The 16,740-nt window shown below is 49.1% G+C and overlaps 3 protein-coding genes across 3 annotated transcripts in view; 2 read left to right on the top strand and 1 right to left on the bottom strand.

Moving 5' to 3' along the window:
* The window catches only part of CCDC137 (coiled-coil domain containing 137), a 138,326-nt gene that overhangs the window by 98,414 nt on the left and 23,172 nt on the right, over positions 1–16,740 (top strand). The window lies entirely within an intron of this gene.
* TSPAN10 (tetraspanin 10) lies at positions 4,020–8,082 on the top strand. Its single transcript, XM_007534749.2, has 3 exons — positions 4,020–4,056; positions 4,205–4,859; positions 7,304–8,082. Exons 1-3 carry the CDS (start codon positions 4,020–4,022, stop codon positions 7,755–7,757), a joined length of 1,146 nt encoding a protein of 381 aa, XP_007534811.1. The 3' UTR covers positions 7,758–8,082.
* PDE6G (phosphodiesterase 6G) lies at positions 10,397–12,257 on the bottom strand. The gene is made up of 4 exons (XM_007534734.3): positions 12,178–12,257; positions 11,525–11,735; positions 11,117–11,157; positions 10,397–10,836 (listed from the first exon to the last, which is right to left on the bottom strand). Exons 2-4 carry the CDS (start codon positions 11,668–11,670, stop codon positions 10,760–10,762), a joined length of 264 nt encoding a protein of 87 aa, XP_007534796.1. The 5' UTR covers positions 11,671–11,735; positions 12,178–12,257; the 3' UTR covers positions 10,397–10,759.

Genomic DNA, 16,740 nt, shown 5'->3' with positions numbered 1-16,740 from the left:
TACCACCCAAACCCCCAGTAAATCTGAGTGCGTGACTCGGGCGGTAGCACAGCGGGTTAAGCGCAGGTGAAGCAAAGTGCAAGGACAGGAGTAAGGATCCAGGTTCGAGGCGCCCGGCTCCCCACCTGCTGGGGACTCCATTCACAGGCGGTGAAGCAGGTCTGCAGGTGTCTATCTTTCTCTCCCACTCTCTGTCTTTCCCTCCTCTCTCCATTTCTCTCTGTCCTATCCAAAAACAACATCGATAACAACAACAATAATAACTACAGCAAGACAACAAGGGCAACAAAAGGGAATAAATATTTATAGAAAAATAAATAAAAAGAAATCTGTGTGAAGGCCACAGAAGTCTCTGTTGTTGATTCTGTTGTTGCACTGGGATGCCATGTCTGAAAGATTCCAATGCTCTGTGTGGACATTTTTTTTAACTTCAACCATAGATAGAATAGAAACATTTGGAGCTCCAGGGCGCAGTTGTTTAGCCGGCTACTTATACAGAAATATAAAGAAGGGTGGAGGGTAGATAACATAATGGTTATGCAAAACCTCTCATGCCTGAGGCTCCAAAGTTGCAGATTCAAGTCCCTGTATCACCATAAGCCAGAGTTGAAGAGTGCTCTGGTAAAAAAAAAAAAAAAAGAAAAGAAAAAGAAAGAAAGAAAGAAAGAAAGAAAGAAAGAAAGAAAGAAAGAAAGAAAAAGGAAAACATAAAGAGAGTCAGGGGCTCAAACTCAGATCCTCACACATGGTAAAGTGTGTCCTCTGCTGGGTTGGCTGTCTCTTAGCCCCTAAAACAGGTGTTGTTGTTTTTGTTTTTTGTTTTGCTTGTTTTGTTGTTTTGCCTTTGCTCCTGGTGGCCATTTTTTCTTTTCTTTTCTTTTCTTTTCTTTTTTTGCCACCAGGGTTATCACTGGGGCTCTGTGCCTGCAGGACAAATCCATGGTTCCTGGAGGCCATTTTTATCATTTTTTAATCTTTCTATTTTTTTAATTTTCTAAATCTTTATTTATTTATTGGATAGAGACAGCCGTAAATTGAGATGAAAGGGGGAGGTGGAGCGAGACAGAGAGATAGCTGCAACACTGTTTTACCATTTCTTCCCACAGCAGGTGGGGACTGGAGGCTTAAACCTGGATCCTTGCACATTGTAACGTGCACTCAACCAGGTGTGCCACCACCTGGCCCGTCTTTCAGTTTTTTACTTGACAGTACAGAGTGAAATTCAGAGGGGTGAGGAGATAGAGAGGAAGAGAGAAACATAGACATCTGCAGACCTGCTTCACCTGTGAAGAGGACCCCTTGCAGGTGAGGAGTGGGGACTCGAACCCAGGTCCTTGAGGATGGTGATATGTGTGCTTAACTGGGTGTGACATGGCCTGGTGCCTTCTTTTCCTTCTTATTTTATTGAGTAGGACAAGAGAGAAAATGAGAGTGGAGGGGGGAGAGAGAAAGAGAAAGAGAAAGGTAGACACCTGCAGACATGCTTCACCACTTGTGAAGTGTCCCCCCCTGCAGGTGAGGAGCAGGGGCTTGAACCTGGGTCCTTGTGCTTAACCAGGTACATCATCTCCTGGCCCTAGAGGGGTATGTGTTTTTTTTTGTTTGTTTGTTTGTTTGTTTTTTTTTTTTAGATGTATTTATTAACAAGAAGGAGAAAGAAGCAGACTATCACTTGGGTATATGAGATGCCATGGTTCAAACTGGAATCTCATGCTTTCAAGTCCAAAGTTTTAGCCACTGTGACACCTCCCAGGTTTCAACATAGGTTACTTTAAGAAAGCTGATTAAGAAGGCCAGGTGTTAGCACAGTGGGTTAAGTGCACATGGTGCTAAGCACGAGGACCGGTGTAAGGACCCTGGTTCGGTTGGAGTCCCGAGCTCCCCACCTGCAGGGGGGTCACTTCACAAGCAGTGAAGCAGTGAAGCAGATATGAAGGTGTCTATCTTTCTCCCCACCTCTCTACCTTCTCCCTCCTCTTTTGATTTTTCTCTGTCCTATCCAACAACAATAATAACAACAGCAACAAAATGGGGAAAAAATGGCCTCCAGGAGCAGTGGGAGGTGTTGTAGTGGATAAAGCATTGGACTTTCAAGCATGAGGTCCCAAGTTCAATCCCTGGCAGCACATGTACCAGAGTAAATATCTGGTTCTTTCTCTCCTCCTATCTTTCTCAATAAATAAGATTTAAAAAAAAGAAATAAAAAGAAAGCTTATTAAAGGGGCCAGGCAATGGCTTTCACCTGGTTAAGCACACACATTACAGTGTGTGCAAGGATGTAAGGACCTGGGTTCAAGCCCCTGGTCCCCACTAGCAGGGGGAAAGCGTCACGAGTGGTGAAGTAGGGCTGCAAATGTCTCGCTGTCTCTTTCCCTTTCTATTTCCCCCTCCCCTTTCAATTTCTCTGTCTCTATCCAATAATAAATAAATAAAATACTCCCCACCTGCAGGGGGTTTGTTTAACAGGCAGTGAAGCAGGTTGCCAGATGTCTATCTTTCTCTCCCCCCTCTGTCTTCCCCTCCTCTGTCAATTTCTCTCTGTCCTATCCAACAACAACAACAATGATAAACAACAAGGGCAACAAAAGGGGAAAAATGTTTTAAAGATGAAAATTAAAAATAAATAAATAAATAAATCTGAGGGGGTCACTCCACATGTGGTGAAGTAGGTCTGCAGGTGTCTTATCTTTTTCTCCCCTTCTCTGTCTTCCCCACATCTCTCGATTTTTCTCTGTCCTATCCAACAACAATAATATTAACAAGGACAATGATAAACAACAAGGGCTATAAAGTGGAAAAAAAGAAAAAATAAAGTTGACTAAGAGGCAAGAAGATGGCTCATCCCACAGAGCACACATTTTATCATGTACAAGGACCTGGGTTCAAGCCCCCGGCCACCCAATGGGAGCACCATGCAAAAGGGCAATTTCATGAGCAGTGCAACAGTGCTGTGGTGTCTCTCCTCTCTTTGTCTTTCTCTCTCACTTAATACAGAAAGAATAAAATGAAATAACAGACAAAGGAGGGAGGTGTGCAAGTTTCATACCCAAGTCCTTCAGAGTTGGGAATGAGGAGACCCTCTGGGGGGACTCCTTTCACCTCTGTCCAGGGACATGTCAGAATGCTTCCTTGTCTGTGTGGCCTCTGTGTCTCAGTAGCAGCAGTGTGGCGGTTCCTCCAAGTACTAGGGCTCAGTGGTGATGGCGACAAAGGCCTGCCTGAGAGGAGAAACTGGGGGGGGGGGGGTTTGAAGGAGGGCTCTAGTACATCAGGACAGGCAGGAAGGGACCTGTCCCCGCTAGTCAGGCCTATTCTTTTCTTTTTCCTTAGAGACAGAAAGGGACCACAGCACTAAAACTTCCTTTAAGGTGGTGGGAGCCAGATTCAAACCTGGGTGGCACACATGGCAAAGCAGCACATTATCCAGGGGAGCTATTTCACCGACGCTACTGGCTCATTCTTGCTGCAGAAATTCATTCGGGAGCCGCTGGCATTTAGCTGTAAAGTTCCTGTAACCACTCAGGGATCCAGTGCCCTAGGGTGCTGCTGGAGTGCCCCCCTGGCATGTCAGACACACATTGGGGCCCTACCACAATTGCAGGAGACCAGCATCCCAATAGCCCCCCTGCCCCAGACATGCTGTCTGCAGAGTTTCAAGGACTACATGCAACAAAGAGGAAAATCTGGACCCAAAAAAGAAGCTGTGGAGGCAGAGACCGTCTTAAGCCCTAGAGCATGACTCCTCATGTGATGGGATGGGGAGGTGGTGCCCTATCCCATGGGCGTCCAGGCTCCAGAGAGGTCAGCCTAGGGCCTTGCCTGCTTCACAATGATGGAAGGAGGGGAAAGGAGTCCCCTGCTACCCCAGGTAAGTCAGATGCTGGGGAGCCTCACCCCAGGTCAGAGATGCTCCCACTCCCATAGACCCTCTACCCTAGGCCTCATAAACCTGCATGAGGAGCTGTTGAGATGGAGGTGAAGTACTTAAGTTAAACTCACCCATCACCCCATGGACCCTCATGACTGTCCTCAATCCTGTGTTTAATATGGCCACAGGTATCCGTGCTGGGGCAGGAGTAGGACACAGGCCCAGGTGAAAGGGGCACGAGGCTTTCCATCACCTTCCTGAGTCACTCAGGTCCCAGGCTGAAGATTGGCATTGTCAGTTTTTTCTTCTGCTGGCCCTGGTCTCCTGTGGCCCTAGCTTCTTCTCCCCAGCTGTTCCTGCCCAGGACAGTGCTGACAGCCTTGTGGTCCCTCCTCCCTCTGCAGGACACTGGGGATCTGCATCCAAATTGCTGCAGGAGCTGCTCGCTCACAGAAGCTTGGGAGGATGGAGCCTGGAAGACAGGCCTCGAGGACAGCCTGAGGGGTGGCTGGGGCCCTGCCCTGCCCTGGGGAAACAGCTGCCTGAAGGGTTTGACCTTCCTGTCCAACTTCCTTTTCTCCCTGCTCAGCCTGCTGGCTCTGGCTGCTGGGCTCTGGGGCCTGGCCCTCAAGGGTTCCCTGGGGAATGACCTGGGGGGGCCTGTGCCCCCAGACCCCATGCTGGGGCTGGTGTTGGGGGGGCTGGTACTCAGTGCAGTGAGCCTGGCTGGCTGCCTGGGAGCCCTGTGTGAGAGCACCTGGCTGCTGCGCTGCTTCTTGGGGGCCCTTCTCTCCCTCCTAGTGTTGGAGGCTCTTCTGGGGGCCCTGGTGGTGCTGCTGTGGGGCCCACTGCAGGATGGCCTGGAGGGCACGCTGCTCCAGGCCATTACCCGCTACCCCAACAACCAGGACCTGCGCTTCCTCATTGACCAGGTCCAGCTGGGGCTGCAGTGCTGCGGGCTGGCTTCCTACCAGGATTGGCAGCAGAACCCGTGAGTGCCCCCAAGGGTGGTGGGAGAGGGTGGCAGGGGGGATCAGCCTGAGCAAAGCCTCACTCAGGCACACGAGGCCATATGCACACACAGATACACATTCTCCATCTATATGCACATGCATGTGTCCATACTTTGGCCCAGCCAGGACTGTGGATATGGGGACCTTTTTTCTCTTCTTTTTTAAAATTATTTATTTTCCCTTTTGTTGCCCTTGTTTTTATTGTTGTTGTAGTTATTGTTATTGATGTTATTGTTGTTAGATAGGACAGAGAGAAATGGGGAGAGGAGGGGAAGACAGAGAGGGGGAGAGAAAGATAGACACCTGCAGACCTGCTTTACTGCCTGTGAAACGACTCCCCTGCAGTTGGGGAGCCGGGGGCTCAAACCAGGATCCTTAAGCTGGTCCTTGTGCTTTGTGCCACCTGCGCTTAACCTGCTGCGCTACTGCCCAACCCTTTCTTACTTCTTTTTAAGTTTTAGTTGTTTATTAGTTAATGGGGTGGCTGGTAAGGGGAGAAAATCAAAGCACCACTCTGGCATGGCACTTGTGATGCTAGGAATGGAATTTGGGACCTCATGTGGAAACACCCAACACCACCTCCTGGTATACATGTATTTGATTTTTTTTTATCTCAAAAGGAAATATTATTATTATTATTTATGTTTTTGCCTCCTGGGTTATTGCTGGATTTGATGCCTGCACCACAAATCCACTGCTCCTGGTGGACATTTTTTCCCCCTTTTATTGGATAGAACACAGAGAAATTGAGAGAGGAGGGAGAGATATGAAGGGAGAGAAAAAGATAGACACATGCAGATCTGCTTCACCACTTGTGAAGCAACCCCCTGCAGGTGGAGAGCCAGAGGCTCAAACTGGGATCCTTGCACAAGTCCTTATGCTTCATACTATGTGCTTTTTTTTTTTTAATTTTATTTATTTATTTATTTATTCCCTTTTGTTGCCCTTGTTGTAGTTATTGTTGTTGTTATTGATGTCGTCATTGTTGGATAAGACAGAGAGAAATGGAGAGAGGAGGGGAAAACAGAGATGAGCAGAGAAAGATAGACACCTGCAGACCTGCTTCACTGCCTGTGAAGCAATTCCTCTGCAGGTGGGGAGCCAGGGGCTCGAACGAACCTGGATCCTTAACGCCAGTCCTTGTGCTTCGCGCCACGTGCGCTTAGCCCGCAGCACTACTGCCCGACGCCCTATACTATGTGCATTTAAGCCACTGTGTCACCTCATGACCCTCCTTTTTATTTTTACCAGTGTTATTGCTGGGGCTCAGTTCCTGCATGACTCCACCATTCTTGGTGGCCATTTATTTTCTCTTTTTTCTTCCTCTCTTTTAATAAGATAAGGAGTGACTGAGAGAGAGGGAAAGAGAGGGAAAGAGCTTTTCTGTATCTGTTCAACAAAAATTAAAAGTGCAACAGAGCTCAAGAACTGGCATAAGGATCCCGGTTCGAGCCCCCGGCTCCCCACCTGCAGGGGAGTCACTTCACAAGTGGTGAAGCAGGTCTGCAGGTGTCTATCTTTCTCTCCCCTCTCCGTCTTCCCCTCCTCTCTACATTTCTCTCTGTCCTATCCAACAATGCTGACATCAGTAACTACAACAATAAAACAACAAGGACAACAAAAGAGAATCAATAAATAAATATTTTTTAAAAAGTGCAACAGGAGCTGGGTGATGGTACACTCAGTAGAGTGCACATATTACCATATATAAGGATCTGGGTTTAAGTCCCTGGGAGAAGCTTAACGAGTGGTGAAACAGCATTGTAGGTCTCTCTTCTCCTCACCTCTCAATTTCTCTGTCTCTATAAAAAGAAAAAACAAAAGTACAACAAAAAAGAGGAGGAGAGACACCTGCAGCAGTACTCTACCACTCAATAAGCGTCCCCCCCTGCAGGTGTTTGTTGCCCTCTTTATCACTGCTCTTGGAGGCCATTTTTTCCTTTTTTTTTTTTTTTTGCCATTGTCGTTGTTGGATAGGACAGAGAAAAATTGAAAGAGGAGACGAAGACAGAGAAGGAGAGAGAAATATAGACACGTGCAGACCTGCACCCTGCAGATGCAGACTGGGAGCTTGAACCCAGGTCCTCAGGCATGCAATGTGTGCATTTTACCCAGTAAGCCAGCACCCAGCCCCAATTAATGCCTTTTAGCTTCCTGCTTTGCAGGGGGCTACCAGGTGCTGAATTACAAAGTTGGTGTGTGTGTGTGTGTGTGTGTGTGTGTGTGTGTGTGTGTGTGTGTGTGTGTTGTGTATGTGTGTGTGTGTTGTGTATGTGTGTGTGTTGTGTATGTGTGTGTGTGTGTCTGACTGCCTGTCTGTGTGTGTTATCTGTGAACCTGAGTAATTATGAGGTGTCCCATTTAGCACAGTGTCCCAGGACAGCCAACTCTGTTGGTGCCTGATGCCTGGCCCCCTTCTCAGGCACTTCAACTGCAGCTTCCTGGGGCCCCAGGCCTGCAGCCTCCCTGCCTCCTGCTGCATCACCCTGGGGGAAGCTGGTGCCTCTGTGGACCCCCAGTGTGGCTCCAGGGCGCTGGGCCTGACGACTGCGGCGGCTAGGCAGATGGTGCATGTGGAAGGCTGTGGAGCCCCCTTGCGCCAGTGGCTGCGCTGGGCTGTCCCAGCGGTTGGGAGCTGCGCCATCGCAGTAGTGCTGATGCAGGTGTTGGAGCTCCTGCTGGCTGCCCTGCTGCTCCGGGCCCTGGCTGGATGCAAGGGAGGAGCGGGAAAGAGCCCCGACGTGGCCAGGGACACAGGGTCTGTTCCCTCAAAGGAGGGAGCCTGTGGCCTTCCCTCTAACCTGACCCTGGCTGACCAGGCAGGTAGAACAAAGAACAGGGAACCTGTGAAGGCGGCCACATGCCTGGGACACTGAATTTCTGGGCCTTTCCCCCCCTGCTGGGATTCCCCAGGGTCTGACCACCCCAGCAAGGCCCTTAGAGCTCCTGTGCACCCCTTTCCCTGACACACCCAGCTTCCCAGACTGCTCATCGGCAAATGTTGTAACTTGGTCACGGGGGCGATGGTAAGCAGTTGCCACTGGATGAAGTTCTGATGCAGAGCCACCACCTCAAATGTCCTCTACCCCTACCTTGGAGCCCCACCTCCAATTCACAGACTGGCACCTGCTTCCTTGGGGACCAGCCTTCCCAGTGTGTAAGGGGGCATTAAAATATACCAGCTTCCAGTGGGCAGCAGAAGTCCTTTGTTTGTTTTGTTTTGTTTCTCGGGCTAATCTGTGCCTGTGTTATTTAACTGTTCCTGGGATTCTTCTTCCCTTCCCCTTCAATAAGGTAGAGAAGGGGGTGGGTCTGGGCCAACTGCATGGCACTTCACACCACAGACTTTAATGCCCAAGGCACCACGCTCCCAGCTTCAGTCTCCAACACCACTATAAACCAGAGCTAAGGGAGTCAGGCTGTAGCTCAGCCAGTTAAGCGCACGTGGCATGAAGCGGCAAGGACCGGCCTCGGGATCCCGGTTCAAGCCCCCGGATCCCCACCTGCAGGGGAGTCGCTTCATAGGTGGTGAAGCAGGTCTGCAGGTGTCTATCTTTCTCTCCCCCTCTGTCTTCCCACCCTCTCTCCATTTCTCTCTGTCCTATTCAACAACAACGACATCAATAAAAACAACAATAGTAACTACAACTATAAAAACAAGGACAACAAAAGTAAATAAATAAATATTTTTAAAAAACGAGAGCTAAGCAGTGCTCTGGTAAATAATAATAATAATAATTAATAAATTATAGTAGTCTTTTTTTTTCTGCCAGGAGGATTATTACTGGGACTTGGTACCAGTACAGGAACTCCACTGCTCCCGGTGGCCTTTTATTTTATTTATTTTCTTTTTAGAAGTCTTTTTTTTGGGGGTGGACAGTAGCGCAATGGTTTAAGCGCACATGGTGCAAAGCACACAGATCAGCATAAGGAACCCAGTTCGAGCCCCCTGCTCCCCACCTGCAGGGGGGTTGCTTTACAAGTGGTGAAGCAATTCTGCAGGTGTCTATCTTTCTCTCCCCCTCTCTGTCTTCCTTTCTTCTCTCCATTTCTTTCTGTCCTATCCAGCAACAATGACAGCAATAACAACACTAATAATAACAATAATGATAAATTTCGGGGTCTCTCTCTGGCGGGGTGATCTCCAGGGGAAAGGTAATGGACTGGTTCTTTCTCGCTCATGACAGGGGTGACACGAAGTAAAAGACACCAGGGAGCTCCTCAGCGTGTTAACTCAGAACTCGTTTATTAGCAAGGTGGACATGAGTTAAATAGAAAAACAAACGAAGGGAATATTACTGAAATATGTCAGAAATTACAGGTTTCTTAACGGTCGGCATGCCCCTAAGGTAGGGGGCTGGTATGACAGGAATTGATGAGATACAAGACAGTTATTCTCCATGACACAAGCAACTTAATTATCCAAAGGTATCTGAGAGAAGCATAGGGGTTAAACCCGTAGGGTGAGACAGAGAGAAGATGGATATCAAAAAGCCATATAGTTTGGAATTTCTCTTGTCTGGGGTCTGAGGTGTGTGATGAAGTGTGTGATAAGGTGTGTTCTTCTGTGATCAGAGGTGACTTTGAATAAGTGAATCTGCGGCCATCTGGCCTGCAGTTAATGGAGGGAATTACTGGGGTTTCTGTGGGCCTGAGAGTCAAGAAGGAAAGAACCAAGTCTGAGTTTCCCCCCTTATGCTCACCTCGGTTGAGAGAGACTTACCAAGAGGTTATCTTCTCAGACCTCCATCCAAGGATGGGGGTGGTTCTCCCTAAGCTCTATCAGGCTTACATATGGTCCCAACAGATAAAGAACAAGGGCAACAAAAAGGGGGGGATAGCCTCCAGGAGCAACGGGATACATAGTGCGGGCACTGAGCCCCAGCAATAACCCTGGAGACAAAATTGGGGGGAGGTGAGGCAGGTGGTGGCACACCTGGTTAAGCATACATGTTACAATACTCAAGAACTCAGGTTCCAGACACTGGTTCCCACCTGCAGAGGGAAAGCTTTGTGAGTGGTGAAGCAGTGTTGTAAGTGTCTCTCTCCATCTCTATCACCTCCTTCCCTCTCCATTTTTGGCTTTATCCAATAAATAAATAAAAATAATTTTAAAAAAAATTTAAAGAGGTCTCTTTTGGGGTGGAGAGGGTAGACATGGAGAGACATTGAGAGGGGAGGGGAGATAGAGAGGGAAAAGAGAGGGGGTGGGCAGTGGTACAGCCGGTTAAGTGCAAATATTACCAAGCATAAAAGGACCCAGGTTCAAGCCCCGCTTCCCACCTGCAGGGAATCCACTTCACTAGCAGTGAAGCAGCTCTGCATATGTCTATCTTTCTCTCCCTATCTTCCCTCCACCTCCCACTGCCTGTGCCCCTGGCCATTAGAGCCAAGGCTCAGTGCCTCAAAGTTGCTTCCCTCTTAGCTTGACCTAACCTCCACCACCCCACCCCCATACCCAGAGATGCCTGCTCTGTGTAGGGTCCGCCCTTGCTCACAACACGCCAGACCAGAGCAGGCTTTGAAAGTTTATTGCAATAAGGGCAGCAAGGAGACACCCTGGTGAGTGTCCCCAGCACTGTCACCCACCTCAGTCATCCCAGGGCACCCACTGCAGAGAGCTGGTAGGAACTGGGAGCTGGGCCTCACCTGCAGGTGGAAGGGCAGGGCTAGAGTGTAGGGGCACAGTCACAGGAGCAAAGGATCCAGTTCTGCCTCTTGAGGGCCCAGGCTGACCCCCAGAAGGGTAGCTGGGATCAGAGGCTGCCATGGCGAGGGCTGCTGACACCACCCAGGTGATCGGGCACTGGGGCGGTAGGGTGAGTTCCCGGGAGTACTGAGCAGACCGTGCCAGGCAGTGGGAAGTGAGCCAGACTGCCTAGATGATGCCGTACTGGGCCAGCTCATGCAGCTCCAGGTGGTTGAAGGCCTCCCAGGGGCAGATGACCGTGATGTCTGTGGGGAACAGTAAGTCCTGGAGGGTCCCCTGTCCCAGAGCTCCTTACCCCTAGGGACCCTGTGGGGACCTCCTCCAGGGACACCCCAGCTTCCGGGGTGCTGAGCAGGCAGCCTACCCAGGAAGAGTGGATTCAGCAGCCCCAGGGCTGGGAATAAGTCCACTTCCATGGGGAATGAACCTTGGCTTTGGGAGAGGAAGTGAAGAAAGGGTCAGGGGAGGGGCAGGAGCCTGGGGTGAAATAGAGGAGACCTGGGTAGCCCCAAGGAGCTGGCATACCTGTCCCCAGGCCTTCCATGCCAGGGATGTCATCCCCAAACCTGCAAAGACAAATGGTCAGGGGCTGGGGTGAGGGGAGTGCTGGAGAGCAGGGTCCTGGGTGTGTCTTAGTCATGTCCATGTGGGACTGAGAGACATACACTCCCAGGAGGGGCTGAATCTTTGGGTGGGAGTGGGCACCCTGCAGACTCAGTGGGCAGGGACAGCTAGAGGGGTGGACAGGAGCCCCCTCCCCAGTGCCTCCCTACTGGGGAGTGAGGGTCCTGAGGCAGGTCCTAGGGCAGGCCTTCTGGGACCCCACCCCATTAGGATGATGGGACCAGCCTCAGCCAGGGAGGAGGCAGAGGACCATCCAACCACCCCCTATAGTAAGGCCCCTCTCCCTCTGGGCCCCTTAGCTCTGCTTACCCTTGGACACCTTTCTTGGGTGGCTTGCTCTTGAACTGCCTGGTCTGCCGCTGCTTAAATTTAGGAGGTCCCTTCCTGGGGGTGACAGGCCCCCCGATGACCCTCGTGGCTGAGCGGATCTCGGCCCTGGGTGGCTCCAGGTTCATGGCCAGGTTGACAGAGAGCCTGTGGCAAACTCTGGTTCTCAAATCCCGATCCCTCTAGCTAGAGGCTGGGGGCAAACCAAGCAGGGCCAGGTGTGAGGGGGGTGTCAGGCTATCAGCCCTCTGCTTTGCACCCCCTCACAGAGCTCAGCTCAACAGTGCAGAGGGAGCCAGTACAAAAGATCCACTAGGCCCTTGGTTCCCCAGCTTTAGAAGCAGCTGTGGTCTCCTGGGGTGGGGAGTGTTTTGGGAGTGTGAGTGTCTGCTGACCCCCTCTACTTGCAACCCCTCTGATCCAAGGTGCTTTCCCCTTTTCTCCTGCACCCCACACCTGAATACCCAGGACCTGGGCTGCAGCCCCCCAGCAATACTGGGAGAGAGTGACTAGAAATGGAGGGCAAGGCCTGAGATATCCCCCACCTTCACTTCAGCAGTGGCCTCACCCCCAGTGTGGTCCTCCCCTCTAGGGCAAAGGCCCAGGCCTGCTCACAGTGCCAGAGCCACCCTTACCAATAGTTTCCTTGTCCCCACAGCACAGGCTGGCCTTCTCTCCTCGTTTCCCCAGTCTCTATGGGGACTCCCTGAGCCTGGTGACCTTGGCCAAGGGCAGCCTGGTTTCCTCTAAGCCTATTAAAGAAAAGACTGTAATCCAGAAGGTTCTGGGGCTAAGCTCATGATGCTGACACAGCAAGGAGCTAATGTGCTCAGTACTGTCTCCCAGGATACCACCTCTGGGGGCCCCACTTCCTGCCCCAGGTGTGTGGGCAACGATCCCCTACTTCAACCTTAGGTTGCCACCACTGGCTGCCTGTGTGTGTATGGGGGGGGATCTCCAAGAGGAAGGTGTACAGAGAGATTGGGGTCACCCTGTCTCAGAATTTCTCTCTAGTACCAGCCAGGAGGGAGCAAGGCTAGGGAGCCAAAGCTGCACAGGGTCCAGGGTGGCTGGCAGCAGGTCTGGTGGAGCTGACTGCTCGGACCCTGTGGCACCTCCTTCTCACAAACCAGGGGGCATAGGCCCAACTGACCCCTTGCCCAGTCACCTGGCATGTCCAGCTCTGGGCTCTGACCAAGATATTGCCTCTTAGCAACTAATGCCCCTGCTGTCACCTGCACCCGTGTGACAGCTGCAATGCTGGGCATCCTCTCTGAAGTAGGTGTGTCGGGAGGGGCTAGGTAGTTGAGTGCACCTGCTACAATGTGCAAGGAACCAGGTTCAAGCTCCCACTCTCTGCCTCTAGGGAGGAAAGCTTCATGAGTGGTAAAGCAGGTCTGCAGGTGTCTCTCTGTCTCTCTCCCTACCTCCCGCTCCTCTCTCAATTTCTCTCTGTCTCTAGCAAATAGATAAGTAAAATATTTAATAAAAATAAAATAAAGCTCAGTAGCACAGTGGGGTAAGTGCAGGTGGCGCAAAGTGCAAGGACCAGCGTTAAGGACCCCAGATCAAGCCCCCGGCTCCCCACATGCAGGGGAGTCACTTCATAAGCGACGAAGCAGGTCTGCAGGTGTCTATCTTTCCCTCCCACTCTCTGTCTTCCCCTTCCCTCTCCATTTCTCTCTGTACTATCCAACAACAATGATATCAGTAACAACAACAACAATGAAACAAGGGCAACAAAAAGGGAATAAATAAATAAACATTTTAAATAAAATAAAGTGTGAAAGGGCCTTCCAATACCCCTGGCCCCAGCATGGTGGGGAAAGCACCCCCCGACACACACACACAGGCAGAAAGGCAGAGGGCAAATGGCACAGGACAGTCATTACTCACCCAGCAGCACTCACAGGGGTCACATATGTAGGGCATCTCCCTCAGCAGGTGTAGTCCGGGGCAACACAGCATTTATGCTGCTCAATGTAAGCAGATTAAAAATGCCCTCATTCCTGCTAATGAGATTGCCAGCTGCCGGGCTGGTATCACTGCTGGGTGTTTTGAAGATGGGCTCATGGTCAAGTGCATGAAGGAAGAACCAGCCAGCCAGGCCACCTACTTCATTTTTTTTTCTAACCAGAGCACTCCCATCTCAGTTATGATGGTGCAGGGGATTAAACCAGGGACTTTAGGATTACAGAACCTCAGGCATGAACATCTTTTCACTGGCTGGGGAGATAGCACAGGTTATGCAAAAAGATGTTCATGCCTGAGGCTCTGAGGTCCCAAATTAAATCCCCAGAGCACTACTATAAACCAGAGCTGTGCAGTGCTCTGGTCTCTCTCTCTGGGTTTTTTTTTTTTTCCCCCTTCCAGGTTTATCACTGGGACTTGGTGCCTGCACTATGAATCCACTGTTCCTGGATGCCATTTTTTCCCTTTTGTTGTCCTTGTTGTTATTATCATTATTGTTGTGGCTATTGCTGTTGTTGTTGGATAGGACAGAGAAAAATCTAGGGAGAAGGGAAGACAGAGAGGTGGGAGAGATAGACACCTGCAGACCTGCTTCACCACCTATGAAGCAACAACCCTGCACATAGGGATCTGGGAGCTTGAACTGGTCCTTGTGCTTCATGTCATGAGTGCTTAACCTGCTGCACTAGTGCCTGCCCCTCTCTCTCTCTTTTTAAAATTTTATTATCTTTGGGAGTCAGGCGGTAGGTAGCACAGTAGGTTAAGCACATGTGGTGCAAAGTGCAAGGACCAGTTCAAGGATCCTGGTTCGAGCCCCTGGCTCCCCACCTGCTCCCCACCTTCACCTCTCCACAGGCGGTGAAGCAGGTCTGCAGGTGTCTATCTTTCTTCCCCCCTCTGTCTTCCCCTCCTCTCCCCATTTATCTCTGTCTTATTCAACAACAACATCAGTAACCACAACAATAACAACAACAAAAAAAAAAAGGGCAACAAAAGGGAAAATAAATATAAAAAAATTATTATCTTCCTTTATTTATTGGATAGAGACAGCCAGAAATTGAGAGGAAGAGGAAATAGAGGAGAGAGGGTGGAGGTAGATAGCATAATGGTTATGCCTGAGATTCCAAAGTCCTAGGTTCATTCCCCTGAACCACTATAAGCCAGAGCTGAGTAGTAGTGTTCTGGTAAAAAAAAAAAAAAAAAAAAAGGAAAGGAAAGGAAAGAGAGGAGGTCAGGTGGTGGACCTGGTTAACTTGTAAGGTCACAGGTTCAAGCTCCTGTTCCCCACCTGCAGCGGGAAAGTTTCACAAGTGGTGAAGCAGGACTGCAGGTGTCTTTCTGTCTCTCTCTCTCTCTCTGTCTATCTCCTCCTTCCCTCTCAATTTCTCTCTGTCTCTATCTAATTATAAATCAATAAATCAAAAAAAAAAAAAGAAAAAGAAAGAGGAGAGAGACTAGCTGGAGGGTTTGAACTCAGCTCCTATTGCAGTGCTACATGTGAACTCAACTAGGTAAGCCACACTCAGCCCCTCTAGTCTGTGTATCTTTCTGTATCTCTCTCATTAAGATGAATTTTTTAAAATTACCAAAACAGCAACAAATGCTGGAGAGGTTGTGGGGACAAAGGAACCCTCCTATATTGCTGGTGGGAATGTAAATTGGTCCAACCCCTGTGGCAAGCAGTTTGGAGAATCCTCAGAAGGCTAGAAGTGGGCCTACCCTATGACCCTCCATTTTCTCTCCTAAGGAAACAGGGGGTCAAGCAGCAGCTTAAGAGCACGTGGCACAAAGCACAAGGACCAGCACAAGGAAACAAACTTACCCATCCAAAAGGATCTGTGTACACCTATGTTCATAGCTGCACAATTTGTAATAACCAAAACCTGGAAGCAACTCAGATGTCCAACAACAGAGGAGTGGCTGAGTAAGTTGTGGTATATATACACAATGGAATACTACTCAACTATTAAAAATGGTATGTTCTCCATTTTCACCCTATCTTGGATGCAACTTGAAGAAATCATGTTAAATGAGAAGTCAGAAACAGAAGGATGAATATGGGATGATCTCACTCATAGACAGAAGTTGAAAAACGAGATCAGGAGGGAAAACACTAAGCAGAACTTGGACTGGAATTGGTGGACTGCACCAAAGAAAAAAACAATGGGGTAGGTGGGGGTTCAGGTCCTGGAATAGGGTGGCAGAGGATGACCTAGTGGGGGTTGAATTATTATGTGGATAACTGGGAAGTGTTACGCATGTACAAAATATTGTGTTTTGCTGTCCAATCTAAATCATTAATCCTCCAATAAAAAAATACCCTCAAAAAAGTCTTTTTATTTTTTAAAAATTTATTTTTCCTTTTGTTGCCCTTGTTGTTTTTCATTGTTGTTGTAGTTATTGTTGTTGTTATTGATGTTGTTATTGATGTCATCATTGTTAGGTAGGACAGAGAGAAATGGAGAGAGGAGGGGAAGGCAGAGCGGGGAGAGAAAGATAAGACACCTACAGACCTGCTTCACTGCCTGTGAAGCAACTCCCCAAAAAAGTCTTTTTATTTATTTATTATTATTTAAATAATTTTTAAAATATTTATTTATTCCCTTTTGTTGCCCATGTTTTAAAAATATTTATTTATTTATTCCCTTTTGTTGCCCATGTTTTAAAAAATATTTATTTATTTATTCCCTTTTGTTGCCCTTATTTTTTTATTGTTGTAGTTATTATTGTTGTTGTTGTTGAATAGGACAGAGAGAAATGGAGAGAGGAGGGGAAGACAGAGAGGGGGAGAGAAAGACAGACACCTGTAGACCTGCTTCACCACCTGTGAAGCAATTCCCCTGCAGGTGGGGAGCCGGGGGCTCGAACCAGGATCCTTATGCTGGTCCTTACGCTTTGCGCCACCTGCACTTAACCCGCTATGCTACTGCCCGACTCCCGCCCATGTTTTTTTTTATTGTTGTAGTTATTATTGTTGTTGTTATTGATGTCATTGTTGTTGAACAGGACAGAGAGAAATGGAGAGAGGAGGGGAAGACAGAGAGGGAGAGAAAGATAGACACCTGCAGACCTGCTTTACCACTTGGGAAGCGACTCCCCTGCAGGTGGGTAGCCCTGGGCTCAAATCGGAATCCTTATACCAGTCCTTGCACTTTGTGCCAAGTGTGCTTAACCTGCTGCGCTACTGCCCTACTCCCTATTTATTTTATTTTATTTTATTTATTTAT

The sequence above is a fragment of the Erinaceus europaeus genome, chromosome 14 (assembly GCF_950295315.1).
Source record: "Erinaceus europaeus chromosome 14, mEriEur2.1, whole genome shotgun sequence".
NCBI classification, from domain to species: domain Eukaryota; kingdom Metazoa; phylum Chordata; class Mammalia; order Eulipotyphla; family Erinaceidae; genus Erinaceus; species Erinaceus europaeus.
The sequence above is the reverse complement of the archived record's forward strand: the minus strand, read 5'-3'. Positions and strand labels throughout refer to the sequence as shown.

Coding starts and splice junctions, on each gene's coding strand:
- PDE6G (XM_007534734.3), bottom strand. CDS start 11,670: ATGAACCTGGAGCCACCCAGGGCCGAGATCCGCTCAGCCACGAGGGTC. Junction 11,158..11,524: donor CCCAAGAAAGGTGTCCAAGG/GTAAGCAGAGCT, acceptor TTGTCTTTGCAG/GTTTGGGGATGACATCCCTG. Junction 10,837..11,116: donor CATGGAAGGCCTGGGGACAG/GTATGCCAGCTC, acceptor TGTTCCCCACAG/ACATCACGGTCATCTGCCCC.
- TSPAN10 (XM_007534749.2), top strand. CDS start 4,020: ATGACTGTCCTCAATCCTGTGTTTAATATGGCCACAG. Junction 4,057..4,204: donor TGTGTTTAATATGGCCACAG/GTATCCGTGCTG, acceptor CTGTGGCCCTAG/CTTCTTCTCCCCAGCTGTTC. Junction 4,860..7,303: donor CAGGATTGGCAGCAGAACCC/GTGAGTGCCCCC, acceptor CCCCCTTCTCAG/GCACTTCAACTGCAGCTTCC.